Source organism: Panthera pardus, unplaced genomic scaffold (genome assembly GCF_024362965.1).
Source record: "Panthera pardus isolate Hobbes unplaced genomic scaffold, ASM2436296v1 HiC_scaffold_22, whole genome shotgun sequence".
Classification (NCBI taxonomy): Eukaryota; Metazoa; Chordata; class Mammalia; order Carnivora; family Felidae; genus Panthera; species Panthera pardus.
The window spans coordinates 47,451,086-47,472,081 of NW_026526788.1; the positions used below are offsets into that span (position 1 = coordinate 47,451,086).

General features: G+C 37.1%; 1 protein-coding gene across 11 annotated transcripts in view; it reads left to right on the top strand.

Annotated features, from left to right (window-relative positions):
* MARCHF8 (membrane associated ring-CH-type finger 8) overlaps nt 1-20,996 on the top strand; it is a 120,907-nt gene that overhangs the window by 80,728 nt on the left and 19,183 nt on the right. For all 11 annotated transcript variants that reach the window (XM_019444951.2, XM_053909703.1, XM_019444946.2 and 8 more), the window contains one exon: nt 20,089-20,139. In XM_019444951.2, the coding sequence (XP_019300496.1) occupies nt 20,089-20,139 (51 nt within the window). The remainder of the gene's footprint in view (nt 1-20,088; nt 20,140-20,996) is intronic.

Sequence of the window (20,996 nt, forward strand, 5' to 3'; positions counted from 1 at the left end):
GTTTTTTTCCCTGAGTTATAATTGTAATGACTGTGCCTTGAATTTTATTTCAAATTTGAACTTTTTATAAGATGATATTTCTGTGCCATTTTTGTTATTCCTTAAAACTACCAGAGGTTTGCATTTATATTTGAGATAGAAGTAGATTACTTCATACTTTTTCTGAACCCTTTTTTACCAATTTTATTAGTCTGCTTGGGCAGCCATAACAAAATGGTACATATGTGTGGAGACAGAAATTGCTTGCTCTCCCTCCCTCTTCTCATAAGGCCACCACTCCTGTTGGATGAGGGCTGCTTATGACCTCATTTAATCTTGCCTGCTTTCTAAAGCCCCACCAAATACAGTCACATTGGAGTTTAGGGCTTCAACATAAGAACTTTGGTGGTGTCATAGTTCAGTCCATAGCACTGACCAAGGCCTTATTTTTTAAAGCAAAATTTCCAGTAAGTTTTTTTGTTTGTTTATCCAGTTTAGAGTTTACTCAGCTTCTTTAATCTGCAGGTTTATGTCTTTCTATAAACTTGGGAACTTTTATTTTAGCTCAACTTGGGGACATTTTGTCAAGTTTTTCTTCAGGTATTTTCTAGCACTGTATTCTTTCTCCTTTTTTAGATTCCAGTGACATGACTGTTAAGCCATTTGGTTTTATTTCACAGGTCCCTGATATTTTGTCCATATTAAAATTTTTTTTAAGTTTATTTATTTATTTTGAGAGAGAGAAAGAGAGAATGAGCAGGCGAGGGGTAGAGAGAGGGAGAAAGAGAATCCCAGGCAGGCTCTATGTTGTCAGCACAGAACCGGATGCAGGGCTTGAACTCACGAACCATGTAATCATGACCTGAGCTGAAACCAAGAGCCGGATGCTTAACCAGCTGAGCCCTTGTCCGTATTTTGTAAATCTTTTTTTCCTCTCTGTTGTTTCAGATTGAATACTTTGTATTATTATATCAAGTTCTTTTCTTCTGTCATTTCTCTACTATTGAGTCCAGTTTCTATAAGAATTGTGAATGGTCATTTGAGCTGCCTACAGTCTTTGCTAGATAATTTCAACATCTCTCTTGTTATTAGTGTCATCTAGTTATTGGTGTCCTATGCTTTATTTGTAATTTGTTTGTGTTTATTAAAGTATTTTTCTTATATGTAGCATGTAGTTATATCTTGTTTTTATATCTCATCTAAAAATCTCTGCCTTTTAGTTATGGTGTTTAATTCATATATACCACAAACCCACATACACGTAAATACATAAATACATACACATTGGTTGTGGTACTGATTCCAATATGGGGAGTGGGGCTTCCCACATAGCACCAAGCAATTCTCTGAACACCAGCAGAGTATCTGAGAATTCAACTCAATTCTGACTCTGTCTACCTGTTGATAGCATCAGATTCCACAAGTTAAAGGGTTCAGTTCTGCAAGACTAACCCCCTTCACCTCCACTGTCCCTTTTAGATGTCACAAGCCTAGGCTGTTACCTGTGCTTCTGACTAGCTACACATTGGAGGTTCCCATGACCCCTTCTTTGGATTTCAGACACCAGTGACAAGTCTAGGTTGTTACTTATACTTCTGACCTACTGTCTATATGTCAGTGGTTCCCACAACCCCCTCTTTGGATTTGATTACTTTGCTAGAGTGGCTCACAAGTCTCAGAAACATTTTACTTACTAGATCACCAGTTTATTGAAAAAGGATGCAACTCAGGAACAGCCTGGTAGATGGAAATGTTGCATAGGGCAAGGTACAGGGAAAGGGCACAGAGCTTCTGTGTCCTCTGCAGGAGCACCACTTACCCTACATCTGCATATGTTCACTAACCTGGAAGTTCCTCTGACTGTCCTTTTGGGTTTTTATGGAGGCTTCATTACATAGGTGTGATTGATTGATTAAATCATTACCATCGGCAATTGATTCAACCTCCAGCCCCTCTCCCTTAAAAGTTCCAACTCTAATCACAAGGCCGCATCCTTAGGTGCTTTCCCAAGTCAACCTCATTAACATAACAAGAGACACCTTTATCACTCTCAGGGTTAGGAAATTCCAAGGGTTTTGGGAGCTATGAGCCAGGAACTATGGATGAAAACCAAATTATATTTTGGTTACCTGAATGACCAAATAAGCATTTCTTATAATCACAATAGCACAGATACACAGTTGTAAAAAATGATACAGAAAGATCTCATGTGCGCTTCCCTACTGTCACCCAGTGGTAACATCTTACAAAGCTCTAGTAAAATATCACAGTCAGGATATTGACATTGATGTAGTCAAGATGCATAATATTTCCATCACCACAAGGATCCTTCAGTTGCCCTTTATAGCCACACCTACTACCTTCCTTAACCACTGACAGCCGTTAATCTATTCTCATTTTCTATAGTTTTGTCAAAGAATGCTATATAAATGGAATCCTACAATTTGTAAACTTTTTTTTTTTTTTTTTACTACATATAATTTCTTGTGATTTCCTTTTTATTGTTGAATCGTATTCCATGGTATGGATATAGCATAGTGTTCAAGTATTCACCTGTTGAATTTGTTTGGATTAAGCTACTATAAACACCTGTGTACAAGTTTTTATGTGAACATGTTTCCATTTCTCTAGGATAAATGCCCAGAAGAGCAGTGACTGTTTCATGTGGTAATTGCATGTTTAATTTTTAAAGAAAGTTCCAGTGTTTTTCACAGCAAGTCACAGTTTATATTCCTGTGCAAGCAACATATGCATGATCCAACTTCTCTGTATCCTCAACCAGAATTTAGTGATGTCACTATTTTCTATTCTAGTCATTCTGATAGATGTGTAGTGATATCTCATTATGGTTTACTTTCTGTTTCCCTAATGGCTAATGATGTTATTTCATATGCTTATTTGCCATCTGCATATCTTCTTCATTCAAGTGTCTTTTGCCCATTTTCTGATTGAAGTTTTTTTGCTGTTGAGTTTTCAGTTTTTATATATTCTAGTTACTAGTATTTAGTTGGGTATGTGGTTTGCAAATATCTTCTCTCAGCTGGTAGCTTTTATTTTCATCCTTTTACCGGAGCAAAAGGTTTAAATTTTAGTTTGATTTATCAGTTATTTCTTTCATGCATCAATCATATTTTAGATGTCAAGTATAAGAACTCTTCACCTAATCCTAAATATTTTCTTCTGTTTTTTTTCCTAAAAGTTTTACAGTTTTATGTTGCATATTTAAGTCTCTTTAAGTAATTTTGAGTTAATATTAGGTTTAAGACTCAAGTTGGGTTTTTTTTTTTTTTTTTTTTTTTTTTTTTTGCTTTTGCTTATTGTCCAATGGCTCCAGCACCATTTGTTGAAGATTCTTTCTCTAAAGTCAGTTGGGCACATTGTTTATGTGGGTCTGTTTCTGAATTCTCTATCCTGTTCCATTGATCTGTGTGTCTGTTTCTCTGCCAATACCACAGTCTTGATTACTGTAGCTATGTAATAGGTCTTGAAATCATGTAGACTTATTATTCCTGCCTTAATATTCTTTTATGAAATTTTTTAGGTATTCTAATTCCTTTACCTATTCTCATATATTTTAGAATAATTTTCTCTGTATCTACAAAAGAATTTCTGGGATTTTGATAGGAACTGCATTAAAACTGTCTATCAGTTTGGGGAAGAGTTAACAGCTTTCCTATCCTGAGTCATCTAACCCATGAATACAGTATGTCTCTGTTTACTTAGATCTTCTGTGATTTCTTTCATTAGCATTTTAGTTTTAGCATTCACGTCTGGTTTTGTTAGATTTGCACCTAAACACTTTAGTTTTTTACAATGACTGTAAGTAATAATTTTCATGTCCTGTCTGATATACATAGAAATGCAATTAATTTTTTTGTGTTTATCTTGTGTCTTGTGACTTTGCAGAACTCATATATACTAGGAATTTTTTTGTTGATTAACCAAGGAGATGAAAGACATGGACTCTGAAAATTGTAAAGTTCTGCTGGAAGAAATGAAATCAGACATAGATAGATGTAGACATTCTGTGTTCATGGAATGAACACAAGACTTAATATTGTTAAAAGTTCAATACTACCTAAAGTAAAACATTTATCATAAAATTCATATGGAGTGCTTGCTTTTACAGCACATATTCTAAAATTCATATGGAATCTCAAGGGACCCAGAATAGCCAAAACAATACTGAAAAAAAAAGGACAAAGTTGGAAGTCTCACACTTCCTGATTTCAGAACTTGTTACAAAGCAATAGTAATCAAAACACGGTCGCACTGGCCATGGTACAGACATTTAGGCCAATGTAATAGGATAGAAAGCCTAGATATAAACCTTCACATGTGTGCTCAAATGATTTTTGAGTGCTAAGTGATTTAAAAGTACTAAGACTATCGGGGGGGAATGGGCATTCTTTTCAGCAAATGGTGCTGGGAAAAACTAAATATCCACATGCAAAAGAAGAAAGTGGGACTCTTACACTGCCTACAAAAGTTAACTCAAAATGTATCAAAGTCCTAACTAAAATAAACTGCAAAACTCTTGGAAAAACAAAATATAGGAGGCAAGGCTTCATGACATTGGATTTGGCAATGATTTCTTGACACTAAAAGCATAGGCAGCAAAAGTAAAAATAGATACATTGGACTGCATCAAAATTAAAAACTTGTGTGCATCAAAGCACATAATCAACAGAGTGAAAAGGCAATCTGTGAAATAGGAGAAAACATTTGCAAATCATATATCTGATAAGGGGTTAATATTCAGAAATATATAGAACTCCTATAACTTGTGCCTGGGTGGCTCAGTCTGTTGAGTGTTCAGCTGTTAATTTCGGCTTGGGTCATGGTCCCAGCGTCATGGGATCAGGCCCTGCACTGGGATCTGCCCTGAGCATGGAGCCTGCTTAGGATTCTGTCTTTCTCTCTCTCACTGCCCCTCTCCCCCACTCGTGCATGCCCCCCCCCCTCTCTCTCTCTCTCTCTCTCTCTCTCTCTCAAAAAAACAACAAGAACAACAACAAAAACCTACAACTTAACAACAGATAACCTAATTAAAATGGGGAAAGGACTTGAATGGATTAGACATTTCTGCAAAGAAGATACATAAATGACCAACAAGTATATGAAAAGATACTCACCATCACTAGTCATTAGGGAATTGCAGTTCAAAACCACAATGAGATATCAGCTTATACACATCAGGATACCTACTTGAAAAAGTGTTTTGGTGAGGATGTGGAGAAATTGGAATCCTTGTGCCTTGTTGCTGGAAATGTAAAATGGTACAGCTGCTATGGAAAACAGTATGATGGTTTCTCAAAAATTAACAATAGAATATGATCCAGCATATCCCATTTTTGGGTATATATCCAAAAGAATTGAAAGCAGAGTCTTGAAGAGATATTTGGACACTTATATTCATAATAGTATTATTCATGATGGCCAAAAGGTGAAGCAGCACAGTTGACCATTGACGGATGATTAGGTAAACAAAATATAGGATTTTATTTAGCCTTTAAAAGGAAATGAAATTCTGACGTATGCTACAACATGGATGAACCTTGAGGACATCATGCTAGGTAATGATTCCACTTACCTGATGTATCTAAGGTAGTCATTGGATCAGAAAGTAGAATGGTGGTTGCTAGGCGTTGGAGAGACAATGAAATGGGGATTGTTGTTTAATGTGTATAGAGTTTCAGTTTTGCAAGATGAAAAGTTCTGGAGATTGGTTGCCCAACAACATAAATATACTTAACAATACTGAACTTTACACTTAAGAATGGTTAAAATGATAAATTTTATGTTACATGTATTTTACTCCAATTAAATTAGAAAAGAGGGAGGAGGAGGAGGGGGAGAAAGGGGAGGGGAAGGTGGGGGGGGGGGAGGAGGAGGAGGAGGAGGAAGAGGAGGACAACGACGACAACTGACATCATTGCCTTTTTCATAATCTTAGGGAAGAAGCAGTCTTTCATCATTAGATGTAATGTTACCTGTAGTTTTTTTGTGGATGCTCTTTATCAAACGGAGGAAATTCCTTTCTATTATTTTCCTTTTTTTTTTTTTTTTTTGCCATTGTAGATCTATTCTGGAGGAATGTCTGTTGAGAGCCTTTGCTTATTTTAGAAGTTATTTTTTATTGTTGTAAGCATTGTTTATTCTAGATATAAGTCCCTTATTAAATGTATGATTTGCAAATATTTCCTCCCATTCTGTTTCATTCTGTTCCTCCCATTTCTTTTCATTTTTTGATGTTGTACTTTATATTTTTTAAGTTAGAATTTTCCTTTAAAGTTTATTTATTTTTGAGGGGGGGTGGCAGGGCACAGAGAGTGGGGGAAGTGGAGAGACAATCCCAAGCAGGTTCTGTCAGTGCAGAGCCCAGAGTCTAATGTGGGTGGGGCTCGATCTCATGAACCGTGAGATCATGACCTGAGCTGGAACTGCGAGTTAGATGCTTAACTGACTGAGCCACCCAGGCACCCCTTGATGTTTTACTTTAAATCACAGAAGTCTTTAATTTTGATGAAGTCCAGTTTACCTTTTTCTTTTGCCACTGTGTGTCTTTTGCTGCTGTGTGTCTAAGAAGGCTTTGCTTGTTAACTCAGGGTCATTAAGATTTACTCCTATATTATATTGTAAGAGTTGTATAGTTTTAGTTCTTATATTGGTTTTGTGATCCATTTTGAGTTAATTTTTGTCTATAGGATGAGGAAGGAGTCCACCTTCATTCTTTTGCATGTAGATGTCCAGATGTCCCAGCCTTATGTGTTGAAAAAAACTATTTTTCCAGTGACTTGTCTTACACTCATACTGAAAACTAGGTAACCAAAAATGGAAAGCCTTACTTCTGGACTTTCAGTCGTATTCCATTGATTCTTGTACCATTCTAATACCAATGTCACCTGTTTTGATTATTATAGCTTTGTACCAAGTTGTGGTATCAGTATAGCTTTGTTCTTCCTTTTCAAGATTAGTCTGGCTGTTGCTGGTCCCATGTAATGAATGTTATGATCAGCTTGTTAGTTGCTCTAAAAAAAAGTCAACTGGGATGTTCATGGGGATTTCCTTCAGTCTGTAGGTCAAAAGGAAAAGTTTTGCTATCTTAAAAATTTTAAGTCATCTGGATCATTAAGAAAGGATGTTCCATTTATTTAGGTCTTTGATTTCTTTCAAAAATATTTTGTAGTTTCAAGGTATAAATTTTGCACTTGCCATGCTGAAGTTATTCCTAACCATTTTTTTTTGACAATACTGTAAATGACTTTTCTAAATTTTGGTTTGGGGTTCATTTACAATGTATATAAGTGGACTTTATTTTTGTATATTGTTTTTGTCTTCAGGATTTTCTATATACAATCTCATGTCATCTACAAACAAAGATACTTTTACCTTCCTTTCCAAGCTGGATGTCTTTTTTTCTTTCTTTCTTTTTCTTGCCTAATTACCCTACCTAGAGTCATCACTACAGTGTTGGATAGAAGTTGAAAGAGTGAACTGTTTGTCTTGTTCCTAATCTTACTGTAAAAACATTTATTCTTTGATCACTGAGTGTGATGTTAACTAACTACTGTGGATTTATTGTAGATGCTCTTTGTCAGGTTGAGGAAATTCAGTTCCTAGTTTGTTGAGAGTTTTTATCAGGAAAGGTGCAAGATTTTGTCAGATGTTTATTGTGTCTTTTTTTAAATTTTTTTATTATGAAATTTATTGTCAAATTGGTTTCCATACAACACCCAGTGCTCATCCCAACAGGTGCCCTCCTCAATACCCATCACCCACCCACCCCTCCCTCCCACCCCCCATAAACCCTCAGTTTATTCTCAGCTTTTAAGAGTCTCTTATGGTTTGGCTCCCTCCCTCTCTAACTTTTTTTTTCCTTCCCCTCCCCCATGGTCTTCTGTTAAGTTTCTCAGGATCCACATAGGAGTGAAAACATATGGAATCTGTCCTTCTCTGTATGACTTATTTCACTTAGCATAACACTCTCCAGTTCCATCCATATTGCTACAAAAGGCCATATTTCATTGTTTCTCATTGCCACGTAGTATTCCATTGTGTGTATAAACCACAATTTCTTTATCCATTCGTCAGTTGATGGACATTTAGGCTCTTTCCATAATTTAGCTATTGTTGAGAGTGCTGCTATAAACATTGGGGTACAAGTGCCCCTATGCATCAGTACTCCTGTATCCCTTGGGTAAATTCCTAGCAGTGCTACTGCTGGGTCATAGGGTAGGTCTATTTTTAATTTTTTGAGGAACCTCCACACTGTTTTCCAGAGCGGCTGCACCAGTTTGCATTCCCACCAACAGTGCAAGAGGGTTCCCATTTTTCCACATCCTCTCCAGCATCTACAGTCTCCTGTTTTGTTCATTTTAGCCACTCTGACCAGCGTGAGGTGACATCTGAGTGTGGTTTTGATTTGTATTTCCCTGATGAGGAGTGACGTTGAACATCTTTTCATGTGGCTGTTGGCCATCTGGATGTCTTCTTTAGAGAAGTGTCTATTCATGTTTTCTGCCCATTTCTTCACTGCCCATTTCTTCTTTATAGATTTTGGATACTAGCCCTTTGTCCGATATGTCATTTGCAAATATCTTTTCCCATTCCATTGGTTGCCTTTTAGTTTTGTTGATTGTTTCCTTTGCTGTGCAGAAGATTTTTATCTTCATGAGGTCCCAATAGTTCATTTTTGCTTTTAATTCCCTTGCCTTTGGGGATGTGTCAAGTAAGAAATTGCTGTGGCTGAGGTCAGAGAGGTTTTTCCCTGCTTTCTCTAGGGTTTTGATGGTTTCCTGTCTCACATTCACGTCCTTTATCCATTTTGAGTTTGTTAAAATTCTTTTGATCTTGTGTGTTATGTTCAGTTTCATCTATTTCAACCTTGCCTTCCTAGTATAAATGCCACTTAGTCATAGTGTATATCCTTTTTATCTGTTGCTGGATTTGGTTTAATATTTTGCTGAGAATTCTTGATTCTGTATTTATAAGAAATATTGATGTGCTGTTTTCTATTCTTGTGCTATCTTTGGTCTTCTTTTTTTTTCTTAAGTGATATTGGCCTCACAGAGTGAGTTGGAAATTGTTCTTTTCTCTTATTCTGTTTTTAATTTTTTGGAAGAGCCTTTGAGGAATTGGTATTTTTCTTCCTTAAATGGTGGAATTAACCAGTGATATCATCTGTGCTTAAGTCTTTTATTTGTGGGAAATTTTTACATAAGTAATTCAATCTGGCTTATTCAGATTTTTTATTTCTTCATGAGTCACTTTTGCTGGTTTGTGTCTGTCTCTGTAGGAATTTTCCTATTTAACTTCTCTCTCTGTCTCTCTTTTATTTTGTTATAAAATTGTTCATAGCATTCGTTTATAATCCTTTATATTTCTGTAAGGTTGGTAATACAAACTCTTTTATTCCTAATTTTAGTAATTTGAGTTGTATTTCATTTTTTACTTGGTGAAGCTACATAAAGGTTCTTGGTTTTTTGTTTTGTTTTGTTTTGTTAGTGTTGTCAAAGAACCAACTTTTGGTTTTGTTGATTTTTCTCCATCCAATTTCTAATCCTTATTAACATGTTCATGTAATGTTTCCCTCTGTTTGCTAATTAGGTGTAGTTTACTCTTTTTTTTTTTTTAACCAGTGTCTTGTTGCAGAAGTAATGTATTTGAGCTTATTCTTTATATCTATCAGTGTTTACAGCTCTAAGTATCTTTCTAAGCACAGTTTTAGCTGCATTGGATAAGTTTGGTATTTTGTGTTTTCATTTTTATTAGTCTCATATTTTCTCATTTTCTTTGTGAGTTCTTTGATGAACTGGTTATTTCAGATTTTGTTAATTTCCATTTAATTGTGAATTTTTCTTATTCTGTTAATGACATCTAATTTAACTCTGTTGTGAGATATCATACTTTGTATTATTTCAGATCTTTTGAATTTATTGAGGCTGGTTTTATGGTCTGCTTAGTAGTGCCATCCTGGAGAGAGTTCCATGTGCACTTGAGAAGAAGGTGTATTCTCTCATAGGGGTTAGTGTTTCTGTAGAGATCTGTTAGGTCTAGTTGGTTTACAGCGCTGTTCCAGTCTTATCTTTTGTTGGTCTTCTACCTGGTTGTTCTGTCCATTGTTGAATATGGGGAATTGAGGTCTGCCAGTATTGTTGAATTGCCTGGTTTTTACTTTGTCAGTTTTTGCTTCCTATAATTTTTGGCTCTCTTATGAGGTTATATTTTCATGATGGATTGACTGTCTTATAATAAATCTCCCTCTTTATCTCTAGTATAATTTTCTTAAGTGTGTTTTGTCTGATATTGGTATGGTTTTTCCAGCTTTCTTATGGTTACCTTTTTTTGCAATATTTATCTTTTTCCTTCTTTTAACTTTAATCCTGTTTGTAATTTTCAGTGTAAAATGTGTCTTCTCTAGACATTGTAGACTTGCATTTTATGTTTTTATCCACTGTGACAACTCCTTTTGATTGGGTTGTTAATATTTATTGCTGTTAATACGGTTTGATTTGTCAGTCATTTCACTTTTTGTTTTCTATATATCTTGTGCTTTTTCTCTCTGTTTCTCCTTTACTGGCTTCTTTTGCATTAATTGAATTTTTAAAGTTGTCTTCTTAGTGTTTGCTCCAGGGTTTAGTGTATATATTTTTAAAAACAAAATTTAACTTCAGATTCATCATATTAATTTAATTCCAGATATATCCAGTAAGATATAAAATCATGCCTCTTATGTAAGTCTTCCCTCTTTGCCTTTCTTGCTAATGTTGTTACCATGTTACATCTATATATGTTACAAATCCAATAATACATTGTTGCAGTTATTAATTTCTCTTTTAAAAAATTTTTTTTAATGTTTATGTCTGAGAGAGAGAGAGAGAGAGAGAGAGAGACAGAGCGTGAGCAGGGGAGGGGCAGAGGGAGGGGGAGACGCAGAATCCAAAGCAGGCTCCAGTGAGCTGTCAGCACAGAGCCCAACATGGGGCTTGAACTCATGAACCACAATATCATGGCCTGAGCTCAAGTCAGACACTTAACCAACTGAGCCACCCAGTCACCCCTAATTTCTCTTTTAAAGAAGTAAAAGAAAGGAGAGAACTTACAGAGTTTGTTGTTTTAAAGTTATTTAGCATTTCTTGTTCTTACTTATTTCTATGGATTTGAGCTGCCATCGGCATCACTTCCTTTTGCCAGTACAGTTCTGTACCCACTCACCTCTTTTGTTTGTTTTTGTCAGATATATCACATTTTTTTGTGTTATCATTTCAACAATACAATATGTGCATGTTTTTATGTAATTCCTTTTAAAATCATTTAACAGATGAATGGACAGGGGATACATGTATGTAAACTGGCTTTTATTTTTATATAATTAGCTTTTCTGGCATTCTTTTTTTTTTTTTTTTTCATGTGGTTTCTGGTTATTGTTTGGTGTTAACTTGTTTTTAGCCTGAATAACTTCTCTTTGCATTTCTTTTATGGGGTATCTGCCCGCATCGCATTCTGTCAGTTTTTGTCATTCTTGGTATCTTCTTGTTATCTTCATTTTACACTTCATTATTGAAGATAGGTGTGCTGGAATAATATTCTTGGTTGAAATTCCTTTCCTTTCAGTTCTCCAAGTATGCCCCCCTCAGTCTTCTGGCTTCCATGGTTTCTGATGAGAAGTCACCTAGTAATCTTTTCAGGGTCTTGTTGTATATAACTAGTGATTTGTCCCTTGCTGCTTTCAAGGTTTTCAAGGTTTTCTCTTTGTCTTTCAGCATGTTGATTTGATGTGTTTGGGTGTGGATTCTTTTGCTTTTATCCTACTAGGTTTAATTTAGCTTCTTGGATGTGGAGATAAATGCTTTTATCAAATTTGAGAGTTTTCAGCCATTATTTCTTTGAATATTTTTTATCTTCCTTTCTTTTCTTTCTCCTGTACTCACATTATGGATATAGTAGTGTACTTAATCATGTTCCATGTTTCTCTAAGGCTCCATTTAGTTTTCTTTATTGTTTTTGATCTCTGTTCTTTAGATTGCATAATCTTTTAGGATCTGTCTACATGTTTACTGACTCTTTCCTCTGCTAGCTCAAGTCTGTTGAATGTCTGTAATGAATTTTTCATTTCAGTTGTGCTTTTCAATTCCACATTTTCCATGTTTACTTTTTTTTTTTTTTACAATTTCTATCTCTTTATTGCTTTCATCGATTGGATAAGACAATGTCATCATATCTTCCTTTGCCTCTTTAAGTATGGCTTCCTTTAGTTCTGTGAACATATTTATAATAGTTACTTTGAAGCCTTTGTGTACTAAAGATGATTTGTGGGCACGCTCAAGGGACTTTTCTGTTAACTGCCTTTTTTTCCTCTTTAGGTTATACTTTCCTCTTTCTCTGCAGGTCTTGTAATTTTTTTACTCAATGCTGTATATTTTAGATAATACCTTTTAGCATCTCTGAAATAAATTTTTCTATAGCCCTCCCCCCCTACCTCCTGGGGGTTGTTCTTTGTTTAGTAACTTGTAAAAGTTACAGTAAAACTTACAGATTTTTACAGTAAAATCGGTTTTCCTCACAATATATAGTTTGATTTTGCTTTTCGGAGAGGTGAGCCTTGGGCTTGCATTCTCTCAAGTTGAGATGACTGTTTATAGCAGTGTTCTTTTTGACTGTGCCTTTCCCTGATATGTTAAGTTTTCATGTCTCTGTTGATTTCACACTGAGTTTTTAGTTCCATTAACTGCTGGCTGATTGCTCTGCTATTTTGGACAGTTTCATAGGGCATTGTTCCATGGTCTGATCCAAGTAAATTCAGATCCCTTTGCTGCAGTTGTTTTCTTTAAAAAAGAAAAAAAAAATTAATGTTGATTTTTGAGAGAGAGAGAGAGCATAGGAGAGAGAGCAGAGGGGGGTGGGGGGAGACATAGAATCTAAAGCAGACTCCAGGACCTGAGCTGTCAGCACAGAGCCTGATGTGGGGCTTGAACTCCTGAGCCCAAGATCATGACCTGAGCTCAAGTCACGATGCTTCACCATCTGAGCCATCCCAGTGCCCCTGCTGCTGTTTTCAAGACCAGTATTTGAGGTTTCTTCCATCCTCTGGAGGACCTTCTTAGTGGTCTCTGCCCCTGCTTTTCTGTGGTACACTTTTAGTTGTTTTGTGATTTTGCTTGTTGCTCTCTTGGAGCTACCAGTCTCCTCATAAAATGTCATCGTTTTTGCCAGCACCATTAGCCTTGAATTTCTACGTATTCTATTATAGTTAATGTTTGTTTCCTTGGAGATAGCAGAGGAGCTCTCTTCTCTTGGCCTGCCTTTCCACCTTTGCAAAATCAAAGCTTACGCTCCAGAGCTGGGGGCAGGTAAGGTGACCCACATCTTTTGAAGTGCCACACCTGCTTTATGAGCAGTACATTGGTAGGGCAGTAGCCTGTGGCTTTCTTGTTTTGCCTTTCTTGGTGTGGAACTTCCACCCTATTAGTCTGTGGGGCCAAGCAAAGTTGGGACCACATTACACTCAGTCTGCCATGCCTGGAGTAGAGCTTCTGCTTTGCCAGTGGGCATTGTGCAGGAGAGAGCCCAGACCTACTTCTAATCACTTTTGCCTGGAACATGGCTTCTACAATATGGAGATGGTGGAGTAGGATGTGTAATGCTTGGGGCCTGCCTCTCTCCTGGAGATACCATTCTGTGCTCTTGGGAGCTGGGGAGAAATAGAGCCATTTTCTCTTGGCTGCACCCTCCCAGAGTAGAGCTTCTGTCAGCCTGAGGATGGACTGGGTTGTGGTTCAGATGCCACAGATCCCCAGTGTTCTTACCAAGGTGTAGTCAGTTTTCTTGAATAAATGTTTCTCTATTTGCTCTACGCCCCTAGGATAGTTTCTGATACTTTAGGAATTAAGGGTGCCATTTTACTTTTTATTTTCTGTTCTACTGTTTTGTTCTCTCTCCCTCTCGCTCTCTCCCCATCTCTCTCTCCCCATCTCTCTTACTTCTCTTTTTCTTACCATCATGTGGGCTAGTCGAACACTTTTAAGAATTTCTTTTTATTTTATGTATGGTGTTAGCAAGTGTATCTCTTTGTGTAGCTTTTTTAGTGCTTGCTTATCTTTGGAAGTTTGATATATTTCTTATACCTTACATCTCTTTAACGTTGGGAACATTTCAAAGACAGTTGTAACAATACTTTGACTTCATTTTCTACTAATTTTAATATGTGTGTCATTTTTAATTGACTGTTCTCCTCATTATAGATTATGTGTTTTATTCCATCTTTGCATATCTGGTATAAATCATTTCTACTGCATGCCAGCGTGCAGCGATTGCCTCAGGGTAAAGCACGTCTATGATTGAGTTGCTAAGTTAACTAGTCAGTGTTTTTAATGGAATATAATTTTTATTTGAAAGAATTACTGGCAAATTCTAGTTATTCTGACTTGGAGATTTGTCAGACATTTTGTCTAAATTGAATGAATGAGCCAGTTTTTCTTTTCAAGGAAAGCAAGTAACAGTTTTTGTTGCCAATGAAAAAAATTGACATCTCTAAGCAAAAATTAGAATTTTGGAAAACTCGTATCCATCACTGTGAGCTTGGTAACTTTTCAATAGTTAAAGATGCTGGTTGTCATATTAATGAGTGATTTTTTTTCATGTTGCATAACGGATTGTGTCAGTATTGAAAGAGTTGTATAACTCAGTGAACCAATAATTTCTAAATGGCCAAGGGTGTGATGTTATAGAGTCATACATGATTAAGAGAGAAAATCAAAGTAAAAGATGGCCAGTTGATTTTAATGTAGTATTAAAAATTTATTAATGTCACTTTAGAGTTTACATCACAGCTAATTACTTGAGTTTTTGTGTAGTACAAAGAATATCCAGTTACCTAAAATAGTTTTTAAATACACATTCCTTTTATAAATACCTAACTGTATAAGGCCAAATTTTCTTCATTTACTTCAGTTAAAAACAACAGAGGAGATTGAATGTACAAGCACATATGAGAATCCAGCTGTCTTCTATTAATTGGACAATAACTTTATAAATCCAAAAGATTTACAAAAATATAAAACTGTGTTACTCTGTGCACTTATTTTTCTTCAGAAAGATAGTTATTTTCGTGGAAATGTTATTTATATTAACTGGGCTTATTATTCTAATTGAATTAAGAGATTCATATTGTAAACATTCTTTTCTTTTTTTTAAGTTTTATTTTGAGAGAGGGAGAGCACATGAGTGGGGGTGGGGAAGGCTGAGAGAGAGAGAAAGAGAGAGAGAGAGAATCCCAAGCAGGCTCTGTGCTATTCATGCAGAGCCTGGTGTGAGGCTTGATCCTGTGAACCGTGAGATCATGACCTGAGCCCAGATCAAAAGTCAGACGCTTAGCCAACTGAGCCACCCAGGTGCCCCTGTTTTAATTTGTAATGTGGAAAATATAAATATATATAACCCCCATACTCAAAATGTTAGGAGTCTTCAGTAACTTACATTGTAAAGGTGCCCTAAGACTAAAAAGTTGGAGACCTGTGCGTATACTTTTTCTCCTCACTGTCCCACCGTGATTGCTGCACCTCCTGGCATGCTATCTTTATTCCAGCGTGACTGAGGTAAGGAGGAATGCTGGAGAAAGGAGCAATGCCTATATCAGGAAAGCAAAATGTTGTCCCAGAAAACCTCAAGTTTAATGTCTAGGGAGAACTTTCTTACATATTTAGCCTTAACTGCAAAAGAGAGTGAGAGAGTCTTTGGGTTGGGTCCATTCCTGCTCAGAACAAATTTGTTCTGTTGGCAGGGATGAGTATTGGGTAGATACATAGTTATCTGTTACACAGAGTGTTTTTGTTTTGTTTTGTTTTTTCCTTGTTTGTTTCTTGTGTTTTTAATCACTGGTCCTGGTCAGAGTTTCAGGGAAGCTCCCACATGAAGTTTAATTGTTTGACTCCTTTATACAAAATCCTTAAAACTTGCTTAGACATCTCACCTCATTGTCTTCTTGTTAATTCTTGGCTTCTACTTTCTAGAGCGTATTTGGTCTCTGTGGGCTCTGCATCTCTGTTCTACCCGCAAGGTACATGCTATTGGAGCCACACATGGGCTTGGAAAAAGCCATTGACAGGACTGATTAAGTTGTGAAATGTCCCTTATTCTTCAACAGAGCTTCTCTTTATCTTTGTGATTTGGTAACATCTTACATTAATAAAACTTCTCTTTCTCACACCCTCAGACTCCTTTCCCAGTGTATGTATCAGTCATACACTGATTGATTTATTTGTATTAACTCAGTTGTGAGCTCACTGCCATATTGTATGCAGAAATTCACTTTTATATTAGTCATGGTTTGCTTTTTAAAAAAATGAATCCAAAGCATAAGAGACTCTTAAAAACTGAGAACAAACTGAGGGTAGATGGGGGGTGGGAGGGAGGGGAGGGTGGGTGATGGGTATTGAGGAGGGCACCTTTTGGGATGAGCACTGGGTGTTGTATGGAAACCAGTTTGACAATAAATTTCATATTTAAAAAAGACTGAAAAAAATTATATTCAGTTATACTTCAATTAAAAAAATGAATCATAGCCTTTATGGATTATGCTCGCATCTTAAAGTGTAGTCTGGGGACCAATAGCATGGGAGTCACCTGGGAACTTACGGAAATGCAGAATCTCAACCCACCTCGAACCTAACAAATCACAATCTGCATTTTTACTAAAGTCCTTAAATGATTCAAGTGCACAAAGTTTCAGAAGCACTGCTCTAAGGGAGACCACAAATGAGAAGAGGATATGGAACTGTGTTCTGAGGAGCTCTTGCTTAACGTAGACAAAAAGAGCCCACCAGAGACACATGGAGAGGAGAGAAGGCCAGGGGAGCGGGTGGTATCACAGTGTGGCATCACCTGGTGCCTTCTCGGAGGAAGGAAGGTAACAGTTTTTGCTACCAGCAGTGAGGCTTTTCTCTCTCCCAGGATTACAACGTGGTGGACCCATTAAGTGGTGACTAAGCATATTAAAGATTTATAAAAATAGTTTGCTGAAGTCTGTATGACTTGGGCATTGAAGCTTAGTTTTGGCTTAAACTGGAATGGAACTCTTTTTCTCTTTGGTATGCCTAATTCCCGTTCTTAACGTTGATGTTTGGTAAACTTTACTTCTTTTTATTCCGAAGCGTACCAGTGTACCCTGCTATAATTCATGTATGTGCTTTTTAACGTTCTTAAAAATGTTTTTGTTCATTTTCCCCCCTGGTTGTATATTTCTCATCAAAACACAATTTCAAAGCAGTTCTGTGGTGACATCGTCATTAGAACAGGCCTAGGAGCGAGATTCATTTTTGTCCATGTTTTGTGCCTAATATGGTTGTTTGCATGTGGTAGTCGCATGGTAAATAAGTATGGAATGAATGAGTCACTGGTTTGAATGCATGCTGGGATTTGCTTCCTGAAAAATAGTTCTGTTATGGTCCTGAACTTCTTAGATTTTCAGTAAGTCCGAATAAATGTAGCAGCATTTAAGGGAAATTACAATGGTCTGTTGGAACTGAATTGTTAATCTGCCAGGCAGTGGAGAAGCAATTCTAAATATTGACAGATTTCAGTCTTTATAACATCTGTATCTGCTGGGGCTGGTTAAGTTGTTTGATTTTTACCAATGTAAAATATTGAATTGTTCTTTTTTTTTAAGTTTTTATAAGCCTTTTAAAAAATATTTACTTAAATTCAGGTTAGTTGAATTGTTCTAACAAGGGAAACAGGGCACAGGCTTATATCATTAAATTTATTTCTCAAGTTCATAAGGTAATAAGCAACTTTTCGATCTCAGTCTGGATTTATAAAGTTACCTAGCTTAACCGTGAGACCCACCCTAATAACCCTGTCTATGGAATGGTAAGTGTCAAAAAAAGTCAGGGAAAGGAATTACTGCTTCTCTTAGTACCTCAGAACATCTTTGTGGATTTCCAGGTAGTGTTAAACTGGCCATTTCTTGAAAGGTAGTGGGTAATGTCATAGCAGTTGTAATGGTTTTCTGTACCGATAATCCAGGACGTGTGGTATCTTTGTTTTAGTTTAGTAAACTAAATTAAAATTTAGTGGTAAATTGCCAGTAGATGAGCCTCTAAGCCTGGATTCACAGCAGTGCCCTGTGTTTGTCCATAGTACATTCTTGACTCATGAATGAAACCTGAATGGTTACAGATTTACCTGTTCTGTGGACAGACTCTCCATTCCCCGTGAGTGAAGGCACGAATAAGATGAATGAATGAAATTCCTAATTCATCTGGTCTCTTAGAAATAGTCTTTGGTGACATTGCCAACACTTTAACCATACTTTATAATTTTGTTCTTTTCTTTTATAACTATCTGATTGACTTGCTTAAGACCAAGAAACATTCCATTGAGGCTATGCACTTAGTAACAGTGTCTGTATTGTATTATACTCAAGAGTTTGAACTTCTGTTTTCACTCAGATTTATAAAATAAGAATATATAGAAAATAATCAAAAAATTGCACATTTACATTGCTGTGAAGACAAGACAACATTGTCAAAACAAGCGCCAGCTGGCAGGCCACTTGGGAGCTCTTGAAATGTTTCTGTGCTAACATTTTAGGGATGTTGAGTGTTCAAAAGCCAAGTGTATACCAAAGTCAAGGCAGTATGTAATTTGGTGGGTTGAGGGAAAGGGGAAAGTTAACACTTTCTTGATTGCTAGTTCTCTTTTGGCGGAGCCTTGGTGGCATGGAATCCACTCTTTCAAAGCAGTTTTAGATCTACTGGCTCCTTTGTACTTCTGACTGACCAAAAGAATTTTACCTGCCAGTTGTGTCTCACCCTTTTCTAGTCTTCCCTATGGTTATTGTGAAATGTGAGATGAATAGAGAATATATAATCTTAAAAATGGAAATGAGATCATCTCTTCCATTAATAGTTTTTTTGTTTTGTTTTATTTTACTCATTTGGGCTTAGAGCAAGGCCAGTTGGAATCAAGAAGAGTTACTTTCTTATTTTTAGAAAATCAGACTTACATTTGGAATGTTCACTGATTTTTTTTTTAAGAAAATTATAGTGTGGAAGATTACTGTACTCATTTGCTGTGGCTGCTATAACAAAATCACCACGGAGTGAGTGCTTAAGCAACAGGAGTTAATTTTCTCATGGTTCTAGAGGCTAGAAGTCCAAGATTAAGGTGTCAGCAGGTTTGGTTTCATCTGAGGCCTCTCTCCTTGGCGTGCAGATGGCCGCCCCTGCCTTCTCCCCTGTCTTCACCTGGTATTCTCTGTGTGTGTACCTTTGTCTGAATTTCAGCTTCTTTAGAAGAACACCATTCATATTGGGTCAAGTCCCACCCTGATTACCTCATTTTATCATAATTACCTCTTTAAAGACCCTATCTCCAAATACAGTCACCTTCTGAGTACTAGGGGTTAGAATTTCAACATATGGATTTGGGGGGACACAATACAATCCAGTCCATAGCAGTTCTGGGTCAGGGAGGTCATTTTCAAGGGAGAAAGATAAGGTAGGAGGTTATTCAAGAATTCGAAGTGAAAATGAAAACCTAAACCTAAAGCATTGACAGTAGAAATGCAAATGAGTTGGAGACTGAGACATTACAGAGGAAGAATTTGTTATAAGACTTTGTGACTAAAGATGGAGGAGGCTAGCATGACTCTCCGATTTCTCTAACCCAGGAGGAGAAACAAGGGAACAGATGTGAGTGGTGGGATGTCCCTTTTGAGTACTCAACACTTGACAGCCAGACAACCTGGGTGGTGTCAGCTGTCCTGCTTTCTTCTTCCTCATCCTACAGTGGCTCCTCATAGCATGGACCACATCACAGTAAACTGAACATGCTATTTCTCACCTCTGAACCTCCATTCGAATGTGCCTTAAGACACTTGTAGCCCTCTTATTTTTTGTTAATTCCAAATTCCTGTTCTTGGTAACTTAAGTTCCTTTAGGGCAGGGACTATTGTTTTATTCATTTTTGCTGGCACATAGTACTTTACGCTCAGCAAATTCTAATTGAGGGAATGATTGCCAGGATTATTATGATTAATGGTCTGTGCACATTTTAATCACCTGTTTCATTTTCTTGATACTTAACACCTGTTTGGTTTTCTTGCAGAATGAGAAGACTTTGGGACATTCCATGAGTCATTCAAGTAACATTTCTAAGGTAGAGTGCCAGAAGTATGTTATTTGGGGTTTTGGTTTGGTTTCTCCTAGCTTAAATGTGATTATACTCCTTTCTTTTCAAGATGCAGAGTTATTTATACAGTTCTCAGTCTGCTCTAGGACCATACAACAAGGTGTGTGGCAGTTATGTTTTTCTAGTGAGGCGATTCTGAATGTGTGTTACGGTTAGCGACTAATAGGAGAAAAACCTATTTCTCCCAGTAGAAATCATTTACTCTCAGGTAAAAAAAAAATCTCAGAGAGTCACCAGAGAATCTGCCCCCTCCATTAGGAGCACATTTGATCTTAACAAATAGCCAACTCTGGTGACTTAAATAATTATGGATTTATGTGGTTCTAATTGTGTCTGGAGATAGGTGGTCCAAGGCTGATGTAGTTGCTCAAAAATGTTGTCAGTGATTCAGGAATTTTCTGTCCTCTCCGTGCCACCTTCTTGGCACATTGTCGTCATCCTTATGCTTTCTATTACCTCATGGCCTCAAGATGGGAGCTGGACCTCCAGGTACCACGGCTGTGGCCTTGGCAGGAATGAGAAAAATGATGAAGGATGGAGGGGTCTGTCAGCTGAGAGTGACCCTTTTCAGCAGGAAGTGCTTTCCCGGAAGCCCTAGCCAGCTGCCTGACATGTGCTTACATTTCACTGCCCAGAACTGGATCCAGAGCCACCTCAAGTTGGAAAGTGGCTAGGAAAATGAGGGCTGACAGGGTGAATTGGCCATCCTACAGCACGTGGCACACCTGTGGTGTAGTCGCTCGACTAGCCTGTCAGGAGCATGTCAGCTGCTGTGGGGTGACCCAGGAGCCAGCGGACAGTGTCTCGCACTCAGCAACCTTGTT